We start from the raw sequence: 27,696 nt of genomic DNA, 5'->3' as shown, positions 1-27,696 counted from the left end.
CAGCTGCCCGCCCTGCACGTCGCGCTCCCTTCGCGCTCGCACCTCGTCGTCGTTGTTGCCGTCGACGCCGTTGGCCGCCCCGCTGGCACCGGCACCACTGCCGGTCGCAGAATCGCCAGGCGTGTGCGGTCCCTGCTGCGCGGGTTGCGTCTGCGTCTGCGTCTGCGTCTGCGGCGGCTCGCGCCCGGCTGGGGCGCCGTTCAACGAGCGATCGTCCTCGCCGTCGAGCACCTCGGCGCCGTTGGTGGGCTCAGCCTCGTAGGCGCGCTCGAAATAGTCGGTCGTGCGCACTTCGCCGTCCTGCTCGAGTCCCGGAGGCCGGATCGACTGCACGGCCACCGTCAGGTCGCGCAGCAGGTGGTAGAGGAAGTTGCCAAACGACCCCGGCTCGCCCTGCGGCACGGGAAGTCCCTCGCGCACCAGACGCAGAGGGCCGGCAATGTCGTTGGGACCCGTCGAATGGCCGTCTGGCAGCTCAGCGCCATCGCTACGGCCTCGTCCGGACGCCTCGTCTGCGGCGCCAACGCTGGAGCTGGCGCTGCTGCCGTTCGGCGCTTGTGCGCCGTCGTCGCGCTCAGAGCGGCTCGAGCCCATGATGTGCCGGGCCGTGTCGCGCAGCAGACGAGACCACGCAGATCCCGAAGACGGAGCGGGACCGCGAGCGCCGGCAGCCGTCGAGGGCGACGAGGTCGACGTCGACGACGAGCTGGAGGACGAGGAAGACGACGAGAGCGAGGCAGTCAGGCGCCTGACGGGCATCGCGAGGCCGCTGGCGAGCCCAGCAGACCTCGAGGATGACGCATCGGGCGGAGGCGCAGCCGCACCGCGTTCCGCCTCGCTCGAGCGACGCAGCCGATTCACGAGCTCGGCCGCCGCCCTCTGGCTCTCGGTCAGGCTGGCGGGTTCGGCCGCAGGGGCGCTGGTCGACGACGAGGATGTGCTCGTCGACAGCGTGCGCGCGCGGTTGGAGAGCGACATCAGCCTGTTGCGGAGGCCCTGGCCGAGCCCGACCGAGCTCGACGAGGCCGACGAGGCCGCTGCGTCACTGCCATCGTTGTTCGACGCGCCGAGCTGGCCAGCGGGGCGTCGACGACGAGTGTCGACGGATTCCATCGCAGGCTGCAGGGTCGACTGCAGCAGTGCCCGGTCCGCGGCGTGCGAACTGGTCGGGCTGACGAGCGAAGCGGCCGTGGCGGCGGTGGCGATGCCGAGGATGCGGCTCAGCATGGCCGCCTGCTCTTCCAGCGTGGCCGCCTGCGGCTCCTCTCCCGGTCCACCGGCGCCCATACGCAGGCCGGGGTTCGACGGCTCCGAGGCGCGCCGCAAGAATCGGGGCCGCTGTGTGCTCGACGTCGTCGACTGGCCGCCCTGTGCGCCGCCCGGCGTGTCGAGGCAGAAGCCCTGGCGGCATCGGACGACGTTCGAGAGTCCTGCAGCTGGCTAGTGCTTCCAGCGCTGGCGTTGCTGCGCGGGGCTGCTACCGGTTCTGCTGCGCTACCGGCCGTGGTCGAGGGTCTCGCGGCTGCTCGCTGCGCACGGCTGCGGTTGCTCGGCAGCGTCCGGGCGATGAGGGCTCCCTGGACGATGACCGAGGTGCCGCTCATCATGTTGTGAGCCGCTGGCTGCGCTTGCGGGCCGGCCTGCGCCTGTGTAGGTGCGGGTGCCTGTCCCGGCTGGCCCGGCTGGCCGGGCTGCTGCTGGCCATGCGATGCGGGACCAGGGGCGCCCGCTGATCGCGAAGCTGCCGCCGCTGATGCTTGAGGCTGACCTCCCGATGCTCCCGAAGCGGCAGTGGAGCCCGGCGGCCGGATGCCCAGGACGTCTCCCAAGAGAGCCGACAGCGTGCTTGGGGGTGGGGGCGGGTGGTTGACACTGTTGGGTCCGGCAGCCTGGCTGCCTGCGGGACCGCCAAGGCTCGGCGGCGGGCGGCCGAGCGCCTCTTCGATCGACCTCCTTGCCCTGTCGCGTTCCTCTCGCAGAACATCCAGGTGGGGCGGAGGGGTGCGGACGCCGGAGGGGTCTTCCGTCTGCGCTTCGTCTGCCGGCGCGGCACCCGCAGTCGTTGAGGAGCTACGACCGGCGTTGGCTTCGGCTGGTCTGCCTGGAGTGGGCCGGCTCGATGTCCAGAGGTCGCCAAAGGGATCGGCCGTGCTCTGCGATGGCTCGCCCGCGCCGTGCTGCGAGGCGTGCGCAGAGGCGTTGTCGGACTCGGCGCAGGTAGCAGCCGCCTGCGATGCTGCCGGGCTGGATATCGAGGACGAAGGATGAGCCGAAGACGAGGCTTCCGCGTGCGACGATGCGTGCTGCTCGCCGATTGTCGTGCCCTGGTCGCGTTGCTGTGAGGTCCCGCTGCCGCCCTCGTCTCGGTCGATCTGCATGTCGTTGGGGTCGTCTTGGGACCGTGGCTGCAGCTGATCGTCATCTGCGTTGGTGCGCGCGCGAGACGACCTGGAGATGCCGAGGCTGCTTCGCCACGAGAGGCGCCGCTTACGCTTCGAGCGGGAGCCCTCGCCATCGCTCTGCAAGTCGTCGCGGGAGGGGGAGGGTGAGAGGCGACGCTTGTTGCGGCCTTGCGCGGACGGGGAAGCCGCGGCCTGCGATGCGGCGCCATCAGCCGCAGTGCCGAGGCTGTGGCGGTGTGACGCAGAACCGGAAGCCATGGCTGCGGAGCCGCGCGGCTGCGGCGAGCGTCGGCGCTGCTGGGCTTCGGGGTTTTCCCGTGACTGCGTGTGTCCCATGCTCAGAAGGGGATTGGTTCAGAGGCAGGCTCGAGTTTCGCACAGAGGCGGGAGGGGTGCTGTGGGAGCGTGCCTTGGACGAGAGGGAGTCGATGCGGCTGCCAGGATAAAAGGGTTGAATGGACCGGGAGCGGAGGGAGGGATGCAGGAAGCGGCGGAGGGGGCGGCGGCAGCGGTGGGCGTCGCTGTGGTATGGGTGGATCGCTTGCTCCGTGCTCCACGTTGCCAGGATAGATGGTGGGTAGGAGGGGCGTGCGGGTCGAGGCGAGAGGCTCGAGGCGTTTGGTCTGTGCTCAAAGGGATCGGAGGTGCGTTAGAGCGGCTGGCTGCGGCGGGGCTCGTGGCGGACAGGAGAGTGACGCGATGCACAGGCCAGTGTGGCTGGGAGGGTCGGTTATGTTCCGTCCGGCGCGTTGGTGAGTCTGAGAAAGGGGTGCGAGGGGGCTGTGTCGGTGGCCGTTTGTTGCGTGGGCCCGTCTATGTATGCTGTCTGGCGCTGTGGCGCGGTTGGCTGGAATTGATGCTGGTTCGGATCGGTGCGGGTGGCGGCGGTGCTGCTGGTGCTGGTTCTGGTACTGGTGCTGGTGCTAATGAGTCGTAGTCGAAGTGACGGTATCGGATGCTGTGCGGGTGACCGTGATGGCCGAGGCGGTGATGGTGATGGTAAAATGGAAGCGGAGGGTGAGGTGGGTGATGCTGGGTGAGGCAAGGATAGGCCTGCCTGGCTCCTGAATCGGCTCGCCCGCTTGGCCTGGCTTGGCTGGGCTGAGGACGCTACTTTGCAAAAGGCCGGAAGGCGGCTGGCAGGCAGGCTGGCTGGCAGGCCTGCCTCGCTCACCACACGACTCAGCCGGCCTTTGGCAGCCAGCCAGCCAGCCTGCCTGCCAGCCTGCGCCTCGGGCCAAGGCCGGAGAAAATCGCCGCCGCCGCTGCCCACCGCCAGCCTCGGCCCTCGCCCAAGCCACGCCCGCCGAGGCCAGCGAGGTGGAGGTCCGACCCGGCTAGCCTGGCTGTCATCTGCCATCGGGCAACGTCAGCTCAGCCTCATCGATTATGTGCTGGCATCGGGCCACCTCGCCGGCCAAATCCGAGACCTGCAGGCAGCCAGCTCCGCTGCGCCCGCTCTGGCCAGCCGGCCTCTGCCTCTGCCCGCCCGCCTGCTCCCTCCTGGCCTGGCAGGCTCAGGCTTATCTTGACCACCACGTAGCCTCTCGATCCCTTGTCCGCACCACCGCACGCGGAACATTGGCGACGACGACGACGACCACGACGACGGCGAAAGACAAACGATTGGACTCGCCCACCGACCCCCCGCCTCGACTCGGCTCACCGCCCTCGAAGACGACGACGACGACGACGACGACGCGGCCACCGCTCCATCTGTCCACCTGCTGCTCAGTTTCTCTGCCCTAGCCATCTATCCTCCGCCGTCACGAGCAACGGCACAGGACCGTTCGCTTCTAGAATTTCGACGGGACAAGCCAGAGCTGGGCTAGTGCCACAGCGACGCCACCAGTTGGCTCTCACCACGGCCACCGCCAACCAACCGGGCGTCCAAGATGGCCTCGACGGGCGTGCCCATCGAGCAGTCTCAAAGACCAGATGACCCCTTGCTCCAAGACTCGCTGCCTGGCGCAGAGTCGCTCGACGATGTCAGCGCCACGCTCGAAGATCCGCGAATCGACGGCGCCGTCTACCACGACTACCACCCGGACGTTCCGGAGCTCGCCTCGCCGCTGCCGGCCTCGCGCGGGCCGACGGCGGACCCGGTCGGATCGTCTGCCGCTCCGCAGTCCAACCGCTCCATCTCACTCTCGACACCACCGGCAGGCGCAACGACGCCCTTACGCAGCCTTTCGGGAGCATCCGCGCCCGGCTCAGGCCCGGGCGTAGCTTCGCTTCGGGCCGGGCCCGACGACAACCTGCTGGGCAGCGCAGGCCTCGGCCAGATGGGCACGCTGCTCTGGTCGCAGCGCGAGGAGAGCGTCGTGCGCAACCGGCAAGGCAGCGTCCTCACCCGCGGCCTCATCCTCAAAACCGACCACTTTGCCGGCGCAGCCCGCTCGGCCCACCTCAACCTGCACCTCCAGGGCGCACCCAACTTCCGAAAGGCCGACTGCTCCCTCGAAGTCTACGGCGTCGCCCAGCCCACAATCACCGGCCTCAAGACCATCCTCTCGGTCCTCAAGGCCAGGCCCAGCCGCGACACGCCCCCTTCGACCACCACCACCACCACCACCACCAACTCGTCGTCCGGCGCCACCGGCTCCTTTCCCGGATGGTCGCCCACCGCATCGCCGAACGCGCGGCCGACGCAGCCAGCGGCAGAGACGCCAATGTCCCGCCCCTCGAGGCCGTCGCGCAGGTGCGTGTGGGTCTGCACCCGAGAGGAGCCCGTCATCTACGTCGGCGGCCGCCCCTTTGTGCTGCGCGAGGCCGAGCGCCCCCTCTCGACCTTCGGCCTCAGCATGCGCGCCGACAACCTCGAGGCCATCGAGCTCCGCCTCAAGCAGGATATCCTGCGCGAGGCGGCAAAGTACGGCGGCCTGCTCATGGTCCACGAGGAGACGGCGTCGGGCGACATGTCGCCCACCTGGATCGCCGTCGACAGCGACTCGGTCTACACGGTGCGCCAGGTGTGGGACCGCGTCAAGCAAGAGGGCTGGAGCGTCGACTACCACCGCATCCCCATTGCCGAGGACCAGGCCATCGAGAACAACTACCTCGACGCCTACACCCAGGTCATCAAGGACCTCGACCCCACCCAGACCAGCCTCGTGGCCAACTGCGGCGTCGGCTTCACCCGCACCACGTTTGCCATGGTCGCCGCCGTCATCCTCCGCCGCAAGCAGATGCTCCTCAACGGCCACCCCGACCCCTTTGCCGGACTGCTGCAGCGGCAGGAGGCCGCCGCCGCCGCCTCGTCGACCCGGAGCCCGTCGGGTGCGGGCGCCGGCGGCGGCGGTGGTGGCGCATCGACGCCCAACTCGAGCGTGGCCAAGTCGATCCGCCAGGCCACCGAGCAGCACGCCCACAACCGCACGCTGCTGCGGCTGATCCGCGTGCTCAACGAGAGCCTCTCGACCAAGGACTCGCAGAGCACCATCGAGATCCTCCTCTCGCAGCCGGCGCTCCTCGAGGCGCTGCGCAAGGCCAACTCGGGCGACTACGGCGTCATCCGCCAGCTGTCGGGCCTGCTCGACGAGGGGCTCGAGAGCAAGGCCGTCGTCGACGCCGCTGTCGACTCGTGCGCCCACGTCACCAACCTCCGCGAGACAATCCTCCACTCGCGCATCAAGTACTCGACCGACGCCCTCGACGCCGACCAGTCGACCTACCACCTGGAAAAGGCCGCCAAGTCGCTCGAAAAGTACTTTTTCCTCGTCGCCTTCGCCAGCTACGTCAACGCCAGCAAGACGGCCACCTTCCAGCACCGCTTCGCCAGCTGGCTCAAGAACCGCGTCGAAATCTGGCGCGGCATCACGATGATCCGATCAAAGGGCCGCAAGCTCTACTTCTTCGACCCGGTCAGCGACCTCTCGGTCATCAGCCGCGGCGCCGCGGGGGATCTCAAGGCGTCGTCGCGCAAGCTCCAGGGCCGCTTTGGCGAGGTCTCGGGTCAGGGCGCCCAGGTGCCCGGCGACGAGTTTGCCGAGTACGTCATCCGCAACCGTGCCGGCGTCGTGCTGAGGCCATTTACGCTGCTCAAGTGCGACATCTGGAGGAAGTTTATCGAGCGCAACGCCGGCCTGCCGGTCCGCGGCACCGTCAACTTCCGCCGCATCCCCGGCAGCAACATCTTTGCCACGGGCCAGCCGACGGTCGAGGGCATCCGCAACGTCGTGGCGCAGTTGCAGGAGTACTACCAGCCGCCGCCGCAGCAGCAGCAGCAGCACAGCTACCTCGACGGGGAGGACGCGGCGGCGGCGATGGCGCCCGACGCCTATCCGCCGACGACGGTGACCTGGATCAACCTGCGCGAGGAGCCGCTGGTCTACGTCAACGGCAAGCCCTACTGCCTGCGTCAGAAGGGCATGTCGCTGCGCAACATCAAGGCCTACAGCGGCATCAACTGGGACCGCCTGCTGCTGCTCGAGGACCGGCTCAAGAACGACGTGCTCAACGAGCTCGAGGCGGGAGAGGGCCGGCTGCTGCTCCACACCGAGACGGCCGACGGCACCGTCGTGCCCATCTGGGAAGAGGCGGCGCCGCACGACGTCGACACGATCCAGGGCGTCATGGCGCTGGCGGAGCGCGAGTGGAGGGACAAGGTGCAGCTGCGCTTCCGCAGGATCCCTATGACGGCCGAGAAGCCGCCGGACTTTTCCGACATCAGCGAGCTGCTGTCGGTCGTGCTCAAGGCCAACATTGACCGCTCGCCCATCGTGCTCAACTGCCAGCTGGGCCGTGGGCGCAGCACCATGACGGCCGTGCTGATCCTGATGATCGCCCGATGGCTCGACCAGCACAAGCCAGTCTACGACGAGCCGGACGCGGTGCTCGGCGGTCACGCCTTCCCGACGACGGACAGGGGAGCGGCGGCGGCGCCGCTGCGCAGCATCGACGGCGGAAGCGATGGCGCATCGACTCCGCTCGGCGGTGGCGGCGGCGGCCGGGCCGTCTCGACCAGCATCTTTGATCCGCCGCCGTCGGACGAGGCCGTCAACCCCCGCCGCGAGCCGCTGAGCTACCACGTCATCAACAGCCTGCTGCGCGTCATCCCAAAGGGGCTCGAGGTCAAGCGGATCGTCGACTCGTGCATCGACCAGTGCTCGGGCGTCACGAATCTGCGCGACGCCATCGAGGACTCGCGGCTGGCGGCCGAGGACACCGAGGACGAGGCGCAGCGGCGCAAGCACATCCAGTCGGCAATCCACAACCTGCGGCGCTACTTTGAGCTCATCATCTTCCAGTCGTACCTGTCGCAGACGCGGCCGACGTCGCTCCAGTCGCAGTCGAGCTTCCGCGCCTTTGTCATCCGCCAGCCCGTGTTCACGACGATCGCCAAGGACTTTGAGAAGATCGACATCTCGACCATCATGCCGCTGCAGAAGGTCGACGCGAGCGACGGCGTGGCGCTGTCCGACGAGGTGCAGGACGTCGTGTCGCACCGCAGCGGCAGCATCCTCAGCGCCTACACGATGCTCAAGTCGGACTTTTTCAGCGGCATCCTCAAGCTTGGCCTGCCGGAGCAGATCGACGGCATGCCCAACCTGCGCGGCGTGCCGCTGCTGCTGACTCCCCACCACGGCCTCACGGCTTCGGCCGTCACGCCGAGCGGCACGCCCCGGACGCCCTTCTACGCCCACGGCCGCGAGACGTGGGGCAGCGGCATGCCGACCGTCGAGGGCCTGCGCCGCGGCCTGTCGCGGATGGGCGCCGCGCCCAATGGGCCCAACGCCGTCGTGTGGACCAGCCTGCGCGAGGAGCCGGTCCTCTACGTCAACGGGCGGCCGCACGTGCTGCGCCTGGCCGACCAGCCTGTGACCAACATTGAGGCGACGGGCATCACGACCGAGGTCGTCGAGGGCATGGAGCTGTCGCTCAAGCACGACATGCTCGAGGAGGCGCGCCAGCGCAACGGCCGGGTGCTGCTCCACGACGAGGTCGAGATCAGCCAGGGCGAATTCGACATTATCCCCGTGTGGGAGACGGTCAAGGAGGGCGACGTGCTGACGCCGCGCGAGGTCTACGAGCTGGTGCAGCGCGAGGGCTTCAAGGTCGACTACGCCCGGCTGGCTATCACCGACGAGCAGGCGCCCGTGCCCGCCGTCTTTTCGCAGCTCGAGGCGCGCGTGATCAAGGCGCTCCAGACGGGCTCGGCGTGCGTCTTCAACTGCCAGATGGGGCGCGGCCGGACGACGACGGGCATGGTGATTGCGTCGCTCGTCTCGACCGTGTGGCACTATGGCGACGAGATGGTGACGGGCAACGACATGGGCGGCTCGGCCATGTTGGGCGGCGGAGGCATCGAGGAGCCCGACTTTGGCAACCCCAAGGACGCCCTCGACAACCGCGAAGACGACCTGTGGCTGCAGGGCGAGTGGCGCACCATCCTCCAGCTGGTGGGCGTGCTGAGCCACGGCAAGCTTGCCAAGAAGCTGACGGACCGGGTGAGTTGCGATGACGACGACGGCGGCGGCGGCGATCCGAGGAGGCGGGCTGTCGTTGCGGCCTTGGCGTGGCGTCTGTGCTGACCGACCGACCGACCGACCCTTCCTCTGGGTGCGCTCCCCCTTTGCCGTTTCGCCTCGTCGCGCAGGCCATTGACCGCATGGAGGCGGTGCAGAACCTGCGCAAGGCCATCTACGACTCGAAGCTGCGCGCCGACAATGCCGAGGTGGGCACCAAGAAGCAAAAGCACCTGCACACCGTCTTTGTCAACTACCTGCAGCGATATGTGAGTGGAACCGCCGCGGCCCCGGAGAGGAAGGTGGTGCCGAAAGTGCCGTGGCTGGCCTGGAAACCTCGCTGACGACTGGCGACGACTCGGGTCCCGCCTCACCTCGGCCCAACACTCGCGACGACGACGACGGCAGGGCTACCTGATCACGTTTGCAAACTACCTGCTGGAAAAGTCGGACGCGTGCGCCTTTGAGCCGCTTTCTGCGGCCTCGTCGCTCGGCGGCGGGCCCACGGACGACGACGAGCACAGCTTCTTCTCGTCGGTCGCCGGCGGGCGCAAGAGGTCCGAATCGATGAGCAGCAACGTATCGACCTCGACGTCCATGACGGGCAGCTCGTTCCTTGTCGCCCCCCTCGCCACCACCTCCGGCGCTACCGTCGCCAAGCACCAGCAACAGCAGCAGCAGCAGCAGCAGGATGATGGCAGTCGACGCTTTCCCACCTTCCTTGGCTGGTTGCAGCCCCGGCGGGAGATCTTTAGCATCCTCGGAAGGACGAATCTCGAGTAGACGCGGTTCGAGCTCGAGGTCGAGCTCGGCGTGGCGCGGAATGCGTCGACGGTGGACAATGGAGGAGGGTATGGGCAGAGTTACGAGGGCGAGGTGCCGGAAGGGAGGGGGAGGCAAAGGATTTCCGTGTCGTCCTGCAATGTCGGATACGTGGTGGTGGGGGGGAGCCCATCGATAGATGTACGGCTTCCTGGGCCCCGATTCTCCCCCTCTGGTCCTCGTCTGGCTGTGCTGTGCCCTTCCTCGCTCCTCCTTGCCGTCCGAGTGTCGAACCAACCGTCCGCCCATCGCGAAGAGGCGACATCAACATCGACATCGACATCGACATCGACGTCGACGTCTCCGCTGAAACTTAGGCATCGTCGGTGCCGACCGCGACGTCCTGGTAAGTTTCAGGGAGGTACGAGTACTGGTCCTGTTTTCTGGCGAGTGCCGAGTCGGCACTGAGGTCCTTGCTGGATCTTCGTCCCCTCTTTTGTGCCTCGTCCTCTTCCCTCTTTTTAATCTCCTCGTCCCGCTGTACGGCCTGGATGGCCTCGGTCCTAAAACGCTCGAGGGCGCGCAGTGCCGCACCGTCTTGCATGCTCTTCCTCGCCATATCGGTGGCAGCGGGGAGGGAGGGTGCGTAGGAACCGACGTAGAGCAGTGCGGCGCTCTGGAGCAACGTGTAGTCTGCTATCGCACCCAGTCTCACTCCCGCCGGGATGGGAGGGAGGTGCGAGACGAGGTTGCGCGTATGCCGATCCGTGAACCGCTCCACGTCGACGTGTAGCGGCGCAGGGAGCGGCGAAGTGGGCAGCGAGGAGAGGGAGCTGCTCGAAAAGAGGTGCAGAACGATCGACGCATTCTCGTGCGCGCTGTGCGACCCGACGTCTGCGAGCGCGTGCGACGCCAGACCGAACGACGAGGGCGTGATGCTGAACTCTGTGATTTCGCCGTCGTTGAGCTCCCAGACCTGTCAGGACGGGGCGGAGATGGGTTGAAGGTAGCGGGACAAGAAAGGCGGGGAGGGGGGGGGGGGGGGGGGGGCTGGTGGTCGAGGTACGGCCGTCTCCGCTTGCGAGCGGTGCTCTGCTGCCCGTCGCCCACTGCTGCACTCACATCGGTGGGACCCTCTGGGCTGATCTCATCGAGGCCCTCGCGCCCGCAGACGATCCAGGCGCGCTTGGTGCCGCGCTTGCGCAGCGCCTCTGCAAACGTCCTGCCGAGGTAGTAGCTGTGGACGCCGAGGATGCACCTCTCTGGCTGGGCCGGGTTGATGAGCGGGCCGAGGACGTTGAAGATGGTGGGGAAGCCGAGGTTCCTGCGGATGGGGCCGAGGGGCGCGAGGGCCGGGTGGTAGAGCTGGGCAAAGAGGAAGGCAAACTTGGTGCGGGGCAGCAGCTGGGCGATCTGCGAGGGGGGCAGGGTGAGGAGGGGGATGCCGAGCGAGATCAAGAGGTCGGCCGAGCCCGAGGTCGACGACGACGCCTTGGCGCCGTGCTTGCACACCCGCACTCCGGGCACGCCGGCGGCGACCATGGCGGCCGTGGTGGATACGTTGAACGTGTCCTTTCCATCTCCGCCCGTGCCGACGAGGTCGAGGGTGCCCTCGTAGACGTCGGCCGGTTGGCCCGGTGCGGCGGCAGCGGCGGGGGGATCGGGGCGGAGGCTGGCATCGAGCGGGTCGACGTGTACCTTGAGGCACGAGTCGAGAAAGATGCGGGCGGCGAGGGCAAAGGTGTCTGCCTGGATGTCGAGGCGGGTGAACTTGAGCGAGGTGAGTGCGGATCCGATCTGGGCGTGGTTCTCCCTGGACGACGTGAAGTTGGGGTCTGCGAGGTGCTCAAAGAGGGTCTCGAGGTGGTGCTGGGAGAGGATGGGCTGCGGTGGTGGTGCGCCGTTGTGCGAGGGGCTGCGGTAGGATGCGGGCGGGGTGTTGAAGGGGTCGCGCGGGTCTACGGCGGCGGCGAGGGCGAGGGCCTTTAGGATGGGGCGGAAGGTGTCTGCGGTGTGCTGCGGGTGGTTGGGGTTGGCCTCGAACGGAACGGTGTCGGCCATGGTGGGCGGCGTCAGGGGTGGATGGTGTAACGGTGCGAAGAGGTGGGTGTGGGGCCGGGGGAGACGAGGGGGTGGCCCTTTTAAGCGACGAGGCAGTGGAGCGTGAGCACGGTACGGTGCGATGGGGTGACGAGGGACTGAGGATGGCGCACAAAGAGAGAGAGATTAAGATTGGCAGACGCGCAGGCAGGTCAGAGGTGGTGGGTCGGGGGATAGAGGGACGTCGGCTGGCGGTGGGTGGGCAAAGGTGGGCGGGGTGGGCAGAGGTGGTCGGAGAGCAGGCAGGCGGCCAGCAGAGAGTCTTAGAGTCGTTTGCTCTCGCTGGCCCTCACCCGCCGGCATCACCATATCCCTGGAGTCACGTCGCCGTTTCTTCTGGCCCGATGGATGGTCTGCCAGCCGGCCCGGCCCGATGCCGGATCGACAATGATGCCAGATGGCCTGTCGACGCCTTCGGAGTTAGCCGCCGCCGCCGCCGCCGCCGCCTTGGCTTGGCTGCCTCTCTCTCTCCCTCTCTCCCTCTCTTGCTGCCTGCCTCTTTGTCTGGCTGCTGATGGCCCGCACGTGGGATGGCATCGTTGTGCGTTTTGAGGCAGCGTCGGCGCGCTTTTTGGGGGCCAACTAGTGCTCGGCGCCCGTGACTCGCTGGCCGCTGCCCATCATCATGGGCGCATGGACAGCGCCCGCCCCCCGCCCGCCTTGGATTTTTCTTGCTGGCTTCGGCACGCCGTCAGCGTCCATGCCCATGCCAGCAGCAGAAGCAGAGCAGCAGCAGCGGCAGCAGCGGCAGCAGCGGCAGGTTCTTCTTGTCGATCCCTGCCTGCCCGGCACGCTTTTGACGCCGACCCTGACCCTGACCTGCCTCTCATTCACCCGCTCCCTCACCTACACTCGCCCTCATCCACCTCCAACCCGGCGCTCGCTCCATCTCACCTTTCCTCTGCGCACACCCATCACCATCACCGCCACCACCGCCGCCGCGCCATGTCCAACCTGCTCTCCACAGAGGCCCTCTCGGGCCGCCTCCTCTTTGCCATCCCCAAAAAGGGCCGCCTCTACGAAAAGTGCCTCGAGCTCCTGGCCGGCGCCGACGTCCAGTTCAAGCGCCAGCACCGGCTCGACGTCGCACTGGTCCACAACCACAACATGGCCCTCGTCTTCCTCCCCGCCGCCGACATCCCGCGCTTCGTCGGCGAGGGCAACGTCGACCTCGGCATCACGGGACAGGACATGGTCCAGGAGTCGGGTCACGACGTCGCATCCCTCATCACCGAGGAGCTCCAGCTCGGCTTCGGAAAGTGCGCTCTCCAGGTGCAGATTCCCGACCCAAACAGCCCCTTTGCCAAGCCCGACTGCCTCCAGAGCGAGCGCGACCTCGTCGGAAAAAAGGTCGCCACCAGCTTCGACTACCTCGCCGCAAAGTACTTTGACAAGCTCGACGCAGAGGTCAACGCAGAGCGGAGGCAGCACGGCCTCGAAGAGCTAAAGACCAAGATTGAATACGTCGGCGGAAGCGTCGAGGCCGCCTGCGCACTCGGCGTCGCAGACGGTATCGGTGAGTCGCCGTCCCTTCGCCTTCTTCCCCGCCTCGAAGGCTCCGCGACGACCTACTGACGGCGCTCTCAAACATATCCCCTTCTCTGTTCACCCCCTCATACCATCGGCGCTCGATCCGCTCGCAGTCGACCTTGTCGGTGCGTCTCCGAGTCTCGCTTGCGCACCCTGCTCATCCACGACGACCTCGCACTGACATGTCCGATCCCTCCTTCCCTCGGATCACCACGCCGCAGAATCCGGCGAGACGATGCGAGCCTGCGGTCTAACGGCCATCTCGACGCTTCTGACGTCGCAGGCGGTCCTCATCCGACCGTCGAAGCCGCACGCGCGCTCCAACACGGCCCTCATTTCCCTCATCACGTCGCGCATCCGCGGCGTCATTGCGGCGTCCAAGTACGTCCTGTGCCAGTACAACGTCCAGCGGTCGGCACTCCAACAGGCCCTCGAAATCACCCCGGGACGCAGGGCAGCCACCGTCAGCCCGCTCGAGGACAGAGAGTGGAACGCCGTCTCGTCCATGGTCCTCAAGGCCGACACCGCCACCATCATGGACCGACTAGAGTCCATCGGCGCCAGCGACATTCTCATCCTCGGCATCAACAACTGTAGAGTCTAGACGACGCCTCCCCAACCTGCCGGCTTTACTCGTGACGCAGAGCGGCGAGTGGGACGACGACGACGACGACGACGACGACGACGACGACGACGACGACGACGACGACGACGAAGACAAGCTCGATGCCTCGTGGCGAAATAGATGATCAACGATCCCCCCCTTCCCCCAACCTCGTGCCGTTCCACCTCCGGGGCGCCGCGAAAAAGCGTCTCGACGGAACTCTTTGATTGCATCAGTCTCTGGTCTTTGCTTCTTTGTCGGATGGTGTTGTCGCCACCGCTCTTGACGATGACGATGAGGAGGAGGCCGAGGCGGCGCCTGTAGGAGCGAGGGGTGACCCTGACCTGACCATCCATGTCCGTCTATCTCCCGCCTCGACCGCCGCAGCGACGGCCTCAGAAGGGCGCGTACGAGTCCGGCTTGTCAATCTTCTCGAGCCGCTCCAGGCGCGCCAGCCACAGCTGCCATCCCAGACCGCCGCCCTGGCCCTGGCCCTCGTGCTGGTCGCCGCCAATCAGCTTGAGCTCGAGCGCCTTGACCTTTTCCAGCTCCTCGACCGTCTCGCTCGTACCGGCGCCCAGCTCCGACTTGAGCTTCTGCACCGACTGCAGCGCCAGCGCGTACCTAAGAAGGAGGAGGAGCAGGCGGCGTCAGAAAAGATGGGGGAATCGGGGAGCAAGAAGGCCATGGTCAGCTGCGTCCGCCTCGATATCGCAAGGACTCTGTTCGCCGCCTCGGCCTCGACCTCGGCCTTGGCTTCGGGGGGCCGCTCACCTCTTGTGCAGGATGGACCAGCGGATGTAGACCTCGGTGTACTCCTTCTCCTTTTCGCCGCTAGCCAGGCCGCGGTACCGCTTCCAGGTCTCCTCCATCTGCGCCCTGCTCTCGGCGCGGCCCTCCTCGACCTCGCTCAGCAGCGCCCGCGTCTTGCGGTTGAGCGCCAGCACGAGCGCCTTTTTCTGCTCCTGCTTTGTCTCGTTTTCGCGCTTCTCGTCGTCGCTCTGCTCGCTCGCCGAGGGGCGCTTGGTGGCGAGCCACAGCTTGACCTCGCGCTCGTCGACCTGGGACAGCACCTTTTCGGCCACCTCGAGCACCGAGGCGCGCGACTCCTTGTCCTCGGCGTCGAGCGCCTCGAGCTTGGCCACCAGCAGGCCGAGGTGGTCCGGGTAGTCCTTGATCAGCTTGTCCATGAATGCCAGCTTCTCCTTCTTGTCCTTGATCTTCTTGGCCGCCGCCGTCAGCAGCTCGGGGATCTCCTTGTCGTTCTTGCCCCCCGCCGGCGGCGGAGGCGCAGAGGCCGCATCGTCGTCCTTCTTCTTGGGCGCCGGCGGCACAATGTAGCGCAGCTCGCCCTTGCCCTGCTGCGCAAAGCCAAACTGGCCCACCAGCACGTCGCCCGGCTGCGCCTCCTTGGGCAGCGCCTCGCCCTCGAGGTTGAGGTCGAGCGTCAGAACGGTCCGCTCGCCCGGGAAGAGCTTGACGCCCTTGTAGCTGGCGGCCGGTGCCTCGCCGTGAAGATCGACGTGGTCCTTGTACATTTGCAGCGCGGCATCCTTGGGCTTCGACAGCTTCTGCTCGACCATGACGGTGGCGTTCTTGAGCCTGCCATGCGGGGGGAGGCAAGAGGAGGGGATGCGAGTCGTTCGTCAGGCATCGGGTCGGTCAGCGCCGCAGCCTCCATCTTCACCGGCGATCCGAACTCCCGGCGCCGAGCACTCACTTCTCCAGCACGGCCATGCTCTCGTTGAGGAACTGGGCCTTGAGGGTGTAGTCGCCCTTGGGCAGCGTGATCTCCTTTTTGTAAACGTCGCCAAAGTGGACGCGCTTCTTGCGGATGTCGAAGAGCTGCGTCAGGAGCGGCACGCTCGAGTCGTAGAGGTGGTTGCCGAGCGCCGGGATCGAGTACGAGAGCTTGTTGGACGCCTCCTTGGCCGAGATCGTGTAGGTCGTCACCAGCTCGAGCATCTGTCGGCCAGACGGCTGGATGTCGCGCGGCGTCGACAACGGGCGGATGACGGCGTCGGTGGGGCGGGCGTAGGTGCGGCGGGTGTCGAAGGAGATTGAAGGTTCGAAGTTCTCGATGCGGACGTTGGAGGTGCACTCGACCTTGGCGTGGCCCTGGCCTCCGATGAGCGTCAGCTCCTCGCGGCCGCTGACGGGCACGAGGGCGGTCGTGATGCCGTGGAAGGCCACCTCGAGGTCGAGGTCAAACGCCGCCTTCTGCGCCCAGAACTGGGCCGAGCAGATCTCCATCGTCAGGCCGCCGCGCACGTTGAACGACTTCTTGACCGGCTCGTTCTCCTGCAGGTTGAGCACAAACGCGTGCTCGACGTCGCTGAGGCGCCGCAGCGGCTCGAGCTGCACGCAGTGGAGCCAGAAGCGGGCGGCGGTGCCGGGCGCGGCGTGGTTGGCGCTGCGCACTGTGATCGAGGCCCAGGTGGCGCCCTCGGGCACGTGGACGAAGCGACGGACAATCTTACCCGACTCGAAGCGCGTGCCGTCGTAGCGGACGGTGGGCTCGGCGTGCACCTCGGGCTTGGCCACGGTGACGGGCACGTCGAAGAGCTTCAGCCCGGGCTTTTCCGAATCGTAGGCCTCGATCCAGGCGTGGTGCAGGCCCGGCTGGAGGTCGGTGGGGTCGACGCGCACCTCGAAGCCGCGGCCGTTGCCGCCGAGCAGCAGGTAGTCGGGCACCTTGACCCACGGCTGCGTGGCGTTGAGCGTGCAGCGGAGCTCGAGGCCGTAGATGCGCTCCGTCTCGGCCTGCTTGAGCGTCGGCTTGACCGTCACCGTGTACTGCTGCGTCTGGTGGGTCTCGATCCGCTCGCGCAGGTAGATGCCGCGCTTGTTGAACAGCGACGTCTTGCCGGCCGGCGTGACGGCGACGCGGAACTCGGCGTCCTGGTCGGCGCGCTCGGCGTTCTCGACGAGGTAGTCCCATGCGGCGTCGACGCGGATAAAGGGGACGCCGAGCGGGTCACCGACGTCTCTGCCGGTGGCCCGCACCGCCTTGAAGACGCGCTCGGGAGTCACGGGGATGCCGCGGGCCTTGAGGCCAGACACGAGCAGCGCAATCGAGCCGCACGCGTTGGGCGAGCTCATCGATGTGCCGTTCATGAGCTGCGACGTCTGCAAGCAGTAGCGCGGGATCGAGGTGATGGCGGCGCCCGGCGCGTAGATCGACACGCCGCGCTCGCCGTCGGCGCAGGGACCGCGGCTGCACCACGTCGTGACGCTGTCGGGCACGCCGCTCTCGACCAGGGCGTACTCGGCCTTCTGCATGGCGCCGGCATTGACGTAGGCTCCGACGCTGAGGACGCCCGATGTCGTGCCGCCGGGCTGGCCGACCGTGGTAAGCGCCGGGCCGTTGTTGCCGGCGCTGCTGATGAAGAGGACGTCGCGCTCGCGGATGACAATGTCGCGCAGCGCCTTGGCGAACGCGCCCTTGTTTTCGGCGCCAAACGCACCGTCCTCGCCGTAAGACAGGTTGGCGATGTCGCACTTGGTGTCGATCAGCGCCTGGGCGGCCCGGAGCAGCGCCTGGCCCTGCTCCATGCTGCCGAGCCGCGAGTCACCAATCTTGAGGCTGACGATCTCACAGCCAGGCGCCACGCCGTTGAGCTCGGGCTCGTCGTCGTGACGCGCACCGACGATGCCGGCGACGTGCGTGCCGTGGCTCCCCGCCGCCGTCACCAGGCTGAGCGTGTTGCCGCCGTCGACGATGTTGACGCTGTAGGTGAGCAGATCCTGCGAGCCGAACGTCTCCCACTGGTGCTCGATGCGGAAGTCGGTCATGGGCCTGTGTGCGCTCAGGTCGAGGATGCTCTCGCTCAGCGGCCGGAGCAGTTCGGCGGGCTGACCTTTGGAAGGGTCATGCGCGTCACCCTCGGCACCGCCGACGACGGCGCGCCAGTGCTGGCCATCGTGGAAGACGACGGCCTCGAGCAGCGGGCCCTCGTCCTTGTACGAGGCGGCCAGGTCCTTGAGCGCTTGCACCTTGGCCTTGAGCTCCTCCTTGTGCAGCCTGCGGCTCTCGTCGTCCTGGGCCGGCCCCTTGTCGGACGGCTGCGCCTGGCCCGACTTGTCGCCCGCGGCCGGCGCCGCCTGTGGCTTGGGGGCGTTTTCAAAGGCGTAGAGCTCGTCCTGGACCCGGCAGAGCAGGGCCTGGTGCGACACGTCAAACGCCTTCTTGCGCTCGGCGGAGCGGCGGGAGACGAGCTCGCCCGGCCAGAGATCGTAGGCTGCCTTGAAGCCGACCTTCCACTCGCCTGACGGGTTGGACCACCTGGACGACACCTTGATCGTGCGTCCGGTGAAGGGCGACTTGAGCGAGATGGTGTCGGAGGATGCCGAGGCCGAGCCGGAGGCCGCCTCTGGCTTGACGGACCGAAGGGGCATGTCGCCGGATCCGGAGCAGTCGATGACGTCGACCATCTTGCCCTTGAGGGCGAGGCCAGCGGCGGCCGGATCGACGCCCGTGTCGAGGACAGCGACGCGGACCTTGCGCCCATCGTACTCGGGGTACTTGCGGAGGAAGGTGAGCGCCTCTGTCGTTTCCTTGGGCAGCAGGCCGCCCAGCGGGAAGGGCTCGGTCGTGATGGGGTCGATGCCGGGCATGTTGCTCAGCTCTGGCAGGACAAGAGAGCGGGCGGGGGCTGTGGGTCGAAGTGCCGAGTCGAGCGAAGCGGCCGTGGTGCTGAGGGAGCGAGCGGCGTGGGCGGGAGTAGCGGGGGTGGTGGTGGTGGCGTAGAGGGCGGTGACTGCCAGGTTGACAGAGCGCCGTGTTGCTGCTGCTGCTGCCGCTGCGCTGTAGCGATGGACGTGAGCGAGGCAAGGCCGGGCCGCAAGAGGTCGAGCCAGAGCAAAGCCAAAAGGCTAGCATCGGTTGAAAGAGGGGGCACACGGAGGCAGGGGAGATCGAGACAGAGAGCGTCAATGTCAGCCTCTGGTCCTTCGCAGTCGGCCTGGCCGAGCCTCGAGGCAATCCCCAGTCGGGTGATCCGGTCTCCGCCGAAATAGGGCGACGCAGCAGCACTCTGCCGTGCTGCATGATCGCCCTCGTCAAGGCCCCTTCTCGAACTCACAATGGGCATGCCCCGTCGTGCCAGCAGATGGAGAGGTCGGAGCGGGAGGGGTCAGAGAGGAGGGGGAAGGGAGTGAAGGCGAGGGAAAGAAACCAGGACAGGATTGGGGCCAGTCTGTCAGAAGAGGCAGGCAAGGTGTCGAAGGCAGCAGCGGTTGGTGAGGTGGCCGGAGGGAGGGAGGCAGGCAACCAACGAAGGGGTCCGCTCCATGCTGCCGGTTGGCCCATGCAGATGAGCCGGGCAGGTAGGCGTACGCGGCCTCTGCACCTCGAGCTGGCCAGGCGACTTGCACCCGGCCGGCCGGCCGGCCGCTTAGCTTGCTTGCTTGCTCTTTTCGCGGTCGGGCCTGCCTCGCCCACGACGGGCAAGGTCCGCTCGCAGCCGACGGCCGGCTTCTTTCCGGCGCCTGGTCGCCCCCTGCCTCCCCGCCACGCCTGCGCCAGCATCTCATGCGTCGGCAGGCGCCGTTGCATCTTCTTTCCTAGCCTCCGCACCTTCTTGCCTGCTTGGCCTGCCTGCGTGGCGGCCGACAAAGCTCTCTGCCTCCATCCGCCGTGATGCGCTGGCAGCTCTGCAGGGTCCGCCGATCAAGGTTGACGTACGGCGGCCTCTAGCGCGCCGTAGATGGGTCGATCCGCGTCGGTCTTCGAGCATCCGACGCACCGCCAATACGTACTGCGCGACGAGCTGCTGCTGATGGCCTCTTCTACCTATCTGGCATCTGTCGCCGCCGTCGACGTGGCACGTCGGTGGCGAGCCGATGGAGCTGCGGATGGCTGTGTCTCGATGCGGCCTCGACCACCCGTTCCGCCGGACCGGTGTCTGAACACAGCCTTCGCTCGCTCGACCACGAGACCTGCTCGCTGCTGGCCCGCGGTGGGAGGTCGACCACGCCGCAGACGGGGCGATGCTGCGTCTCTTCGGTCGAGCCGTCTTCCGATTCGGGCCGAGAAGCGAAATACTCTTATCCTCTTGGCGGCAGCGACACATCGATCCCGCTCGGGTGGCGAAACGATTGCTGCTGCCTGGCACTTTCCTGGCTCGGTGCGCTCCTTGCCCGAGCACGGCGAGGCGTCGGGCCAGCCGCGCCGTCGTCGACCCTGCTGCTGATGAGCATGCTGCGACCAAGGCGGGTCGGCAAGGCCGGGCATCAGGCGCCGCGAGGCAGTCTGAGCAGGTCGAGTGAGGCCAAGGCTGTCGTCGGATGAGCCGCCACTCGGCCATCGCGCACGCCTGGCCCGGATGTCGATATAAAGGGGGACGACAAGGATGAAAGGCTAAGACTGCCTGCTCGACAGACTCTCGCCTAGCTCCATTCCGTCTCGCGGCCATCTCGACGCCCTTGCTCTGTGTCGGCCGTGCCCAACGCACACCCTGGCTCTTGGTTCGCGATGGATCCCCGCCAGCTCGTGCACTTGGATCCAGGCGATGCAGGAGGCAGCCAGCACGATCCGGGACTGCAGCCTGTCGATGAGACTGAGGAGGACGATGGTGGACGCCGCCCCGCCATGTCGATACTCGTCCAGAAGGGTCGAATGGGCTGCGCGGTCATGCAGTGGGACGAGCAGCGCATCCTCCTCCTCGAGGGGGTCGCGCTCGAGCAGGCGGGTACGGATGCAGTGCCGGCAGTCGAGCCGAACTCGACCGACGATGGCGACCAGAGCGAGGCAGATCGCGCGGCCGGCCTCGGGGAAGACCACCACGACCTTTTCCAGATGCGTAAGCTCTTCCAGCCCGTGGCTATTCGTTGGTGGAGACGACGCGTCTCCGAACGCCAATCGGACGAATGACTGACACTTCTCCTGCCCCCCTGCCCCCTGGGCCTCTGCAGTGATCCTGCAATATCGGCCAGAGACGATCTTGATCCCTGCACAGGCGGGCGACACGATCGTCGACAGCCTCGAGCGATCGGGTGAGCAGCGGGGAGACGTGGACCGCTGAGCTGCAGCGAGGAGCGCGTCCGACCTGACCACGAGGCCACCGCCATGTCGACCTGGGCTCTGCTTAGCCTGGCTCGTGGGGTCTCGCATCCAGACGCGGCCTCTGAACGACTTCAGCTTTGCCATTGCCAGCGTTCAGCTCAAGGCGCTCCTAAACGAGGCCGACGACGTTCAAGAGGAGCAGGGAGGCGCAGAGCAACGAGCCCGCTCTTATGCCGCGGCCCTCAGGCTGAGCTCGCGCATCGACCTGGTCCGATCGCAGATTTCGGTGAGTACCACAAGAGGCCATCGTGAGGAAGCTGCACCCGGCTGGTCATGATCGCTGACCTGAGCGGAAGCTCGAGTTCCCGTCAGGTCTCGGCGGCAGCCCCGCTGCTGCAATCGATCAAGGGCGACCGAGACATGCCGCACAGGGTCAACATCGAGGTCCTCTTCCTCGACAGCGTGCTCGGCGTGCCCGAGGACACCATCCAGGCCCTCTCGATTTTCGACCAGGAGTCTCACGCGTCGATCCATGCCCCTAAGGGCCGCGAGGGGCTGTCGGTCATGAGTGAGTGCACGCTGATCCATTCAGCGTTGCGTGGCGTGAGGAGGTTTTCTTGACGCTCTTCGCTGAACAAGCCTCCATCACTGCCGGTCTTGCGCACATATCCGACAGCGCTTCTGTCGCTCAACAGCTCACGCCGTAAGTGTCGCGCAGAAGTCTGTTGAGCCGTGGGCCCTCGTCATCAGGGCGATCGCTGACCCCTGACGAATGTACGTACATTCTTTTCGGCCCAGATTCGCTAGCGACGCTGCGCCGATGGCTCATGTTCCCGCTTCGCACGGCCGACGAGATTCAAGAGCGGCTGGACGCAGTCGAGGCTTTAACGCGCGACGACGAGCACCAGCAGCTGGCCGACGTCCGCACCCAGCTGTCCGCTCTCGCCAACGTACCCAGGCTGGTGGCTGCGATGCTCAAGGGGCTCAGCAGCCTCTCGAGCTGGGACAAGCTGAATAAGGTGAGCCATAGTCCCGTCGTCGGCCGCCGACTTCGACATGCGTGCTCATCCAGCAGGCAGCACAAGACTCACTCCGACCGCCTTCCCGCGCATGTGCACGTTTCCAGTCCTGCACGGCGATGCTGCGGGTTGTCGCGCTGCTAGAGCACCTCGAGCGCGGTCGGTCTCGCTTGCTCCAGAAGGTACCGAGCTCAAAGCGTCCCGGACCGAATCGCACACGGCGAGGCGGCGCTCTTAGCTGACGCGTCGTCTTGCACGCGCGCCCAACCCCACGCAAAGCTCCAGCATCGTGTCGACATAACCGTCATCGAGGAGCTTGTTCAGCAGATCAACGGCGCGGTGAGATCCTGTCGCGTATCGAGGAGCGTATGGGCGCTGAGATCGGCTGACAACCGATGCTTTCCCACTTCTGACCTCGATTTCGATAGATTGACTGGGAGGACAGGTGCGCCGAATTGCCCGAGGTGTCACGACTGCGGCGCGCCCGGCTCGGAAGTGACGCTCCTCTGCACCCCGTCTGGGCCGAATCGACAATTAGCAAAGGACAGGGGCGGGTGACCCTGCGCAGAGGCATCGACGTCCAGCTCGACGAGCTGCGGGAGGCGTATGCTGGCCTGCCGGACCTGCTGGATCGCGTCGCCCTCGACCTACGCCGCGAACCCGCCTTTTCTGCCAGCTCGAGGTGAGATGATGCATGCTGCGGTTCTGGTGGGTTGATAAGGGGGCTGCTGCTGATATCGTCTTTGTTTCACCGGCCCTCGCATCAGCCTACACGTCGTCTACTTTCCTCAAATTGGCTACCTCATCGTCGTGCCCACGGGCGACCCGGTCCTGCTGGACCAGGACCCGACCCTGGCGCACCAGTTCTCGAGCGACAACAGGTAGGTTGACCAGGGTCAGAGATCGAGTTCCGGCCAACGCCGAGGCCCTGCTGATGGTATCCATGAACGTTTCCCGCTGTGGGTCAACGACAGCATCTACCTAAAAAACGACAAGATGGCCGACCTCGACGAGCATGTGAGTGGACCCGCTTTGATGAAGGCAGCTATAGCCACCATCGATGATAACCCGACATTCCTCGCGCCTTTCAGCTCGGCGATCTGGCTTCCTTCATCGTCGATCGCGAGATTGAGCTTCTCGAAGGTTTGCAGGAGCTCCTGTCGGGCAGTGCACAGAGCCTGCTCCGTGCTGCCGAGGCCATGATGCAGCTGGACTGGTGAGTGCGGCCGCCGTTGGAGGATTGATGCGTCTGCGCGAACCAGGCTGAGGCTCCAATTGCTGCCGCTCATCGACAGCCTGATGGCGTTTGCTCGTGCGGCAAGCCTGTATGACTACTCTCGTGGGTATCGTTGCGTGGCAGGCGCCGCTACTGCGTCCAAGGTCCCCGTCTGCCCACACGCGAGGCATCTCTCCTCGTCTGAGCATGCCGACAGGTCCGCGCATAGTCGCTGAGCCCAAGCTGGTCCTGCAAGGATGTCGACACCCGCTCAAAGAGCTCTCGGATGACAGCTTCGTGAGAGCTAGACCGGGGCAGCTGCTGGCCCAGGCCAACTCGACCCATCTTTCCCTCGCGCTGATCACCTATCGCCTCTCGTCTTCAGGTGCCGAACGACATCTACCTCTGCAGCGGACACGGCATCGATCCTGCCAGCATCGATCGACGGGCTTCGACAGTGGGCGAAGAGGGACAGAGTGACGAGGCCAACAGCGTCCTAATCGTCACTGGAGCGTAAGTGTCTCGAGGAGGATGGAGGCGTCGCTATGCGACCTCTCATCCATCCTCGCTCTCTGGTCCCCCTTTGAGACGCACGCAGCAACTCGTCCGGCAAGAGCTGCCTCCTGCAGCAGGCCGGTCTGGCAGTGTGAGTCCTTGGCTCTCGCTGCGCTGTGACGCTCCCGCCGTGAGAATGTTCAGGCGGCCGACGTGGATCCCGCCGCGTCTTTCAGCTTCATGGCGCATTGCGGCAGCTTTGTACCCGCCGACGAGGCCGAAATCGGCATCTTTGACAAGAGTAAGTCGTGTCGTCGTCGCTCCGTTCCGTGCCCGTCTCCGGCACCGTGGGCGACCAGCCGCTGACCAAGTCGAGGAGCAGCGCGTATGGCGCCGCAGTCCTGACGCGGATGAAGCAGGACGAATCGCTGGCGTCCGAGGGCAGCTCTTTTGCCAAGGAGCTGCGGCAGCTCAGCCGCGCCCTGTCGGCCTCGACGCGCCGCTCGCTCGTCCTGCTCGACGAGGTGGGCAAAGGCTGTCGTGCAGACGGTGAGCAGAACAGTGCAGGGCAAGAGGGTCGCTAGCCCGAGACGCGCCCCGACCCGAATGCGGACTGGGCGTCCTCTGACTCTGCGCCGTCCTCGGACCCCGGCATTCCCTCGTGATGAGTCGCGTTCAGACGGTGCCGGCCTGTTCTGCGCGGCCATCACCGAGTTTCTGTATCGCCACGAAGCCTGCCCCATCGTCCTCTCGGCCACGCACCACCTCCGTAAGTGCTTCAACGCGCCCAAACGACGCTGTGCCCCTTACCCTTACTTGATCGCTCATCCACCTCGATCCTCCTGGGGCCGGAACGGGCGATCGGCGAGTAGAGGCGATCACGCACGTCCTTCCAACCACGCTGCCCCTAAGCGTGGGGCACATGCAGACGGTCCTCGTGTCACCCTCCTCCTCCTCGGCCGGGGACGGGGACGGGGCTGGGGACGGGCCCGAAGAGCACCTGACGTTCCTGTATCGCCTTCGACCCGGCCTGGCCACCGCGAGCTTCGCAGCGCACTGCGCGGCGCTCAGCGGCGTGCCGGCGCACGTCGTCGAGCGGGCGCGCGAGATGATCCGCGACGGCGCGGCCGCCGCGTGCCGGCTGCCGCCGGACGTCGAGGAGCGGCTGCGCGACGAAGAGGCCATCGCGCGCGCGTTTGTCGAGCTCGATCTCGATGCGATACGCGGTCGAATGGCATGGCGGGATGTCGCTGCCGAGATCGCACGGGCGCTCGAAGACACTTCGCTTCTCTGAGCATCCACCGGGCAGGAACGCGAATCCGCCTCCCTTCCTCGATGCTGCGCAACGTCAATTCGGGGATGATGAGGGTGAAAAGGGAAAGAGAGGTCCATGCAGAATCTGGATGTTTGTTGAAGGTAAGGTCACAATGAGAGAAAGGCGGACGATCCGGGGGGTGGGGGGGTTCGAGGCGAAACCAGGCTAGGCTGTACCGCCACCGTTGACGACGGCCAACTATCGACTGCGGCTCGCTCTCCTCGAGGCATCGGGGTCGTACCGCTTGATCCAGGGGTGGGTTAGCACCTTTTTGAGTGGCAGGCGGTCCTCGGGCCTCTTTTTGAGGAGCTGCGTTGGAGTGGAGTATGCGGGGGATGTGCGAAGGTCAGGTTTCCGACGATGTCATGCAGATCAGCATCGTGTCGGCTGCGGGAGCCCGCAGGATCGGGTTGGCTCAGTTGGCGGGCGGGGAGGGACGTACGGCAGAGACGAGGTTGGCGGCTTCCCTGGAAAAGTGCGAGGGCATTTCAAAGTCGACTGCCGAGATGCGCCGGTAGGTGTCTGCGAACGTAGTTGAGACGCAGGATAGAGGGGGGCCAAGAGGGAGAAGGAGACGGGGGGAAGCGGTGCACAAGGTGAGGTGCAAGATCAGGGGGGTCGGCGGGGACGCGAAGGGCGGGGCGGACTCGACTCACTGAGGTTGCCACCGGGCGTCTCGAATGGCGGTACGCCCTCGAGGAACTCGTAGAGCAGGACGCCGAGGGCCCACAGGTCGACGGCCTCGCCGTGCTGGTCGCCGGCCACCATCTCTGGGGGCAGATAGTCGAGGGTGCCGCACAGCGTCTGTCTCCTGTTGCTCGGCGCGTGCACGCTCCAGCCGAAATCGCCAATCTTCAACTCTCCCTTGATGCCGACGAGGATATTCTCGGGCTTGATGTCGCGGTGGATGATGTGCTTGCTGTGCAGGTACGAGAGCGCGTCTGCCATCTGGGCAATGTACTGTCGTACCGTCAGGGAGGTGATAGGGACCAACGAGGGGCGGGAAAAGGCGCGCGCGGTCAGCATCGAAATGCGACTGGACGAGCAACGAGCGTGATGCAGAGGATGCAGCACCCACCTTGGCAGCGGTGCACTCGTCGAACCTCGAGTCTGGGATCTTGCTCATGATCTTGTACAGCTCGCCTCTGCCGGCAAACTCGAGCATGAGAAACACGCGCCCCTCGTCGTGAAAGTAGCCATAGAGCCGGAGAATGTTCGGGTGGCTGTCGGTGGCCGACCGTCAAGGAAGGGGATGGAAGAGGGAAGGTCAGTTTCCGGCGGGGAGAGCAGGTGCGGAAACCGAGGCCCGGCCTTGGCCCGAATGACGCACCGAAGGTTCATCTGAATCTCAATCTCGCGCCTGAGCTGCTTTTCCACCTTGTTCTCGATGAGCTCCTGCTTGTACAGGCACTTGAGGGCGAGGATGTAGCCCTTGCCCGGCCCGCTCCGCGTGCGCACCATGTAGACGCGGCCAAACTTGCCCTTGCCGAGGGGTCTGCCCATGTCAAAGTCCGAGAGGCGCCATTGCCGCGTCGGGGGGTGCTCGCGGCTGGCACGTCGAAGGAGGGGTAAGAGAGGGTGGGGTCCGTCAGGTTCGGTGCATTTCTCGATGCGTGCAGGTGCCCGACACGGGAGACGTACCCTGTTTCTGCGCTGCTGACTGCGAGCGTCTCGAGCTTCTCCTTGACCTCGTGCTTTGCCTGCGGGTTGGTGGCCGCTTGGGCGAGGAGGGCGGTGCCCCTCCTTCCGCGGGCCTCGTCGCGCTCGAAGCCGCCATCGTAGCGACCGAGGTTGACGACGGCTGCGGGCTTTGCGCCGCCTGCGCTCGGGGGTGCGGTCGAAGAGGCAGCCGCCGTTGAGGGGGACGAGGAAGATGCCGGTGCTGATCCTGGTGTTGGTGCTGATGCTTGTGCTGATACTGCTGCTCCTGCTGCTCCTGCTGCTGCTGGCGGCTGGTTCGGCTGCTGGGTCGTGGGCCTGGCAGTCTTTGAGGATGAGGAAGAAGAGGAAGCGGCGTTGGGCATGGGGCGGGGGTGCGCGATGCTGGGAGGTCTAGTCTTTGGGATGGCCGAGTGGGCGGCCTGGCTCTGGCGCTTGTCTAGGGGCTGCACCTGGATGTTGCCCATGGCCAGCTTTGTCGAATGGCCGGCTGCGCGGGTAGGGTCGAGGGCGAGGCGGCTCATGCTGGCTTGGAGCGACGATGCGGTGATTGTGGTGCCTGCGGTGGCCGAGGCAGGGTTGAAGAGGTTGATGGACGACGAAGGGGTGAGTGCGCCCGGTGGTGGGCGTGAGAGGTGAGATGCGGAGGCCATGCGTGCTGCGCTGGCTGCGGTGCCTTGCTGGTACGAGGGTCTGGAGGGCTTGAAGCTGCCGCCGCCGCCGGCGCCGCCAAGGCGGGAGTCGTTGTTGTGAGCGGACGCTGGTGCGGGTGGCTGGTGCGAGCTGGCATGTGCTGCGTCGGCTTGCGGCAGTCGCGCCGCTATGGACGACGAGGGCGGCATGGAGCGGCGTTGTGAATGAGGAGTTAGGAGTCAAGGAACGCGGTGTGATGGCGATGGTGGTGGTGGCGGTGGTGGTGGTGGTGGACGAGGGCCGACGGTGTCGCGCCTGTTGAGTTTGGCAGACCAACACCTCAACACGACCCGAACCCCCTCTGCGCGTCGCAAACACGGCCCCCGCCTGAGCCGCCCGGCTGCTCGTCGGCCCTTTTTGGATTTTTGGCAGAGGACACGTGATGGCCGCCCGCCTTTTCCACAGAGGGCCCGCCTCCACCTTTGGCT

At 66.4% G+C, this 27,696-nt stretch overlaps 8 protein-coding genes across 8 annotated transcripts in view; 4 read left to right on the top strand and 4 right to left on the bottom strand.

Annotated features, from left to right (window-relative positions):
• The window catches only part of PFL1_06238 (uncharacterized protein), a gene marked incomplete at both ends in the record, with an annotated part of 2,100 nt that extends 813 nt beyond the window's left edge, over positions 1 to 1,287 (bottom strand). The window contains one exon of the mRNA XM_007883776.1: positions 1 to 1,287. This exon is cut by the window's left edge and continues 600 nt beyond it. Within this exon, the coding sequence (XP_007881967.1) occupies positions 1 to 1,287 (1,287 nt within the window).
• Positions 1,288 to 4,297: 3,010 nt separating this feature from the next.
• Positions 4,298 to 9,652, top strand: PFL1_06237 (uncharacterized protein; the record flags this gene model as incomplete). The annotated part of the gene is made up of 3 exons (XM_007883775.1): positions 4,298 to 8,851; positions 9,001 to 9,138; positions 9,278 to 9,652. The coding sequence occupies 3 exons, from the start codon at positions 4,298 to 4,300 to the stop codon at positions 9,650 to 9,652; spliced, it is 5,067 nt and encodes a 1,688-aa protein (XP_007881966.1).
• A 352-nt stretch (positions 9,653 to 10,004) lies between these two features.
• Positions 10,005 to 11,692, bottom strand: PFL1_06236 (uncharacterized protein; the record flags this gene model as incomplete). Its single annotated transcript, XM_007883774.1, has 2 exons — positions 10,005 to 10,607; positions 10,754 to 11,692. 2 exons carry the CDS (start codon positions 11,690 to 11,692, stop codon positions 10,005 to 10,007), a joined length of 1,542 nt encoding a protein of 513 aa, XP_007881965.1.
• Positions 11,693 to 12,676: 984 nt separating this feature from the next.
• On the top strand, positions 12,677 to 13,865 carry PFL1_06235 (uncharacterized protein; the record flags this gene model as incomplete). Its single annotated transcript, XM_007883773.1, has 3 exons — positions 12,677 to 13,247; positions 13,375 to 13,386; positions 13,483 to 13,865. 3 exons carry the CDS (start codon positions 12,677 to 12,679, stop codon positions 13,863 to 13,865), a joined length of 966 nt encoding a protein of 321 aa, XP_007881964.1.
• A 395-nt stretch (positions 13,866 to 14,260) lies between these two features.
• On the bottom strand, positions 14,261 to 18,958 carry PFL1_06234 (uncharacterized protein; the record flags this gene model as incomplete). Its single annotated transcript, XM_007883772.1, has 4 exons — positions 14,261 to 14,489; positions 14,640 to 15,467; positions 15,586 to 18,740; positions 18,950 to 18,958. The coding sequence occupies 4 exons, from the start codon at positions 18,956 to 18,958 to the stop codon at positions 14,261 to 14,263; spliced, it is 4,221 nt and encodes a 1,406-aa protein (XP_007881963.1).
• A 1,499-nt stretch (positions 18,959 to 20,457) lies between these two features.
• Positions 20,458 to 22,775, top strand: PFL1_06233 (uncharacterized protein; the record flags this gene model as incomplete). The annotated part of the gene is made up of 9 exons (XM_007883771.1): positions 20,458 to 20,668; positions 20,781 to 20,861; positions 20,958 to 21,157; positions 21,244 to 21,439; positions 21,548 to 21,574; positions 21,670 to 21,890; positions 22,170 to 22,229; positions 22,319 to 22,572; positions 22,658 to 22,775. The coding sequence occupies 9 exons, from the start codon at positions 20,458 to 20,460 to the stop codon at positions 22,773 to 22,775; spliced, it is 1,368 nt and encodes a 455-aa protein (XP_007881962.1).
• Positions 22,776 to 22,886: 111 nt separating this feature from the next.
• On the top strand, positions 22,887 to 24,895 carry PFL1_06232 (uncharacterized protein; the record flags this gene model as incomplete). Its single annotated transcript, XM_007883770.1, has 10 exons — positions 22,887 to 22,907; positions 22,982 to 23,106; positions 23,186 to 23,229; positions 23,324 to 23,403; positions 23,492 to 23,619; positions 23,705 to 23,752; positions 23,838 to 23,902; positions 24,001 to 24,150; positions 24,281 to 24,370; positions 24,654 to 24,895. The coding sequence occupies 10 exons, from the start codon at positions 22,887 to 22,889 to the stop codon at positions 24,893 to 24,895; spliced, it is 993 nt and encodes a 330-aa protein (XP_007881961.1).
• Positions 24,896 to 25,114: 219 nt separating this feature from the next.
• On the bottom strand, positions 25,115 to 27,417 carry PFL1_06231 (uncharacterized protein; the record flags this gene model as incomplete). Its single annotated transcript, XM_007883769.1, has 6 exons — positions 25,115 to 25,225; positions 25,359 to 25,438; positions 25,573 to 25,876; positions 25,995 to 26,139; positions 26,247 to 26,465; positions 26,558 to 27,417. 6 exons carry the CDS (start codon positions 27,415 to 27,417, stop codon positions 25,115 to 25,117), a joined length of 1,719 nt encoding a protein of 572 aa, XP_007881960.1.
• Positions 27,418 to 27,696: the final 279 nt, after the last annotated feature.

This window comes from Pseudozyma flocculosa (assembly GCF_000417875.1).
Source record: "Pseudozyma flocculosa PF-1 unplaced genomic scaffold scaffold00024, whole genome shotgun sequence".
NCBI classification, from domain to species: domain Eukaryota; kingdom Fungi; phylum Basidiomycota; class Ustilaginomycetes; order Ustilaginales; family Ustilaginaceae; genus Pseudozyma; species Pseudozyma flocculosa.
Note: the sequence above shows the minus strand (reverse complement) of the source record. Positions and strands in the feature narration are given on the sequence as shown.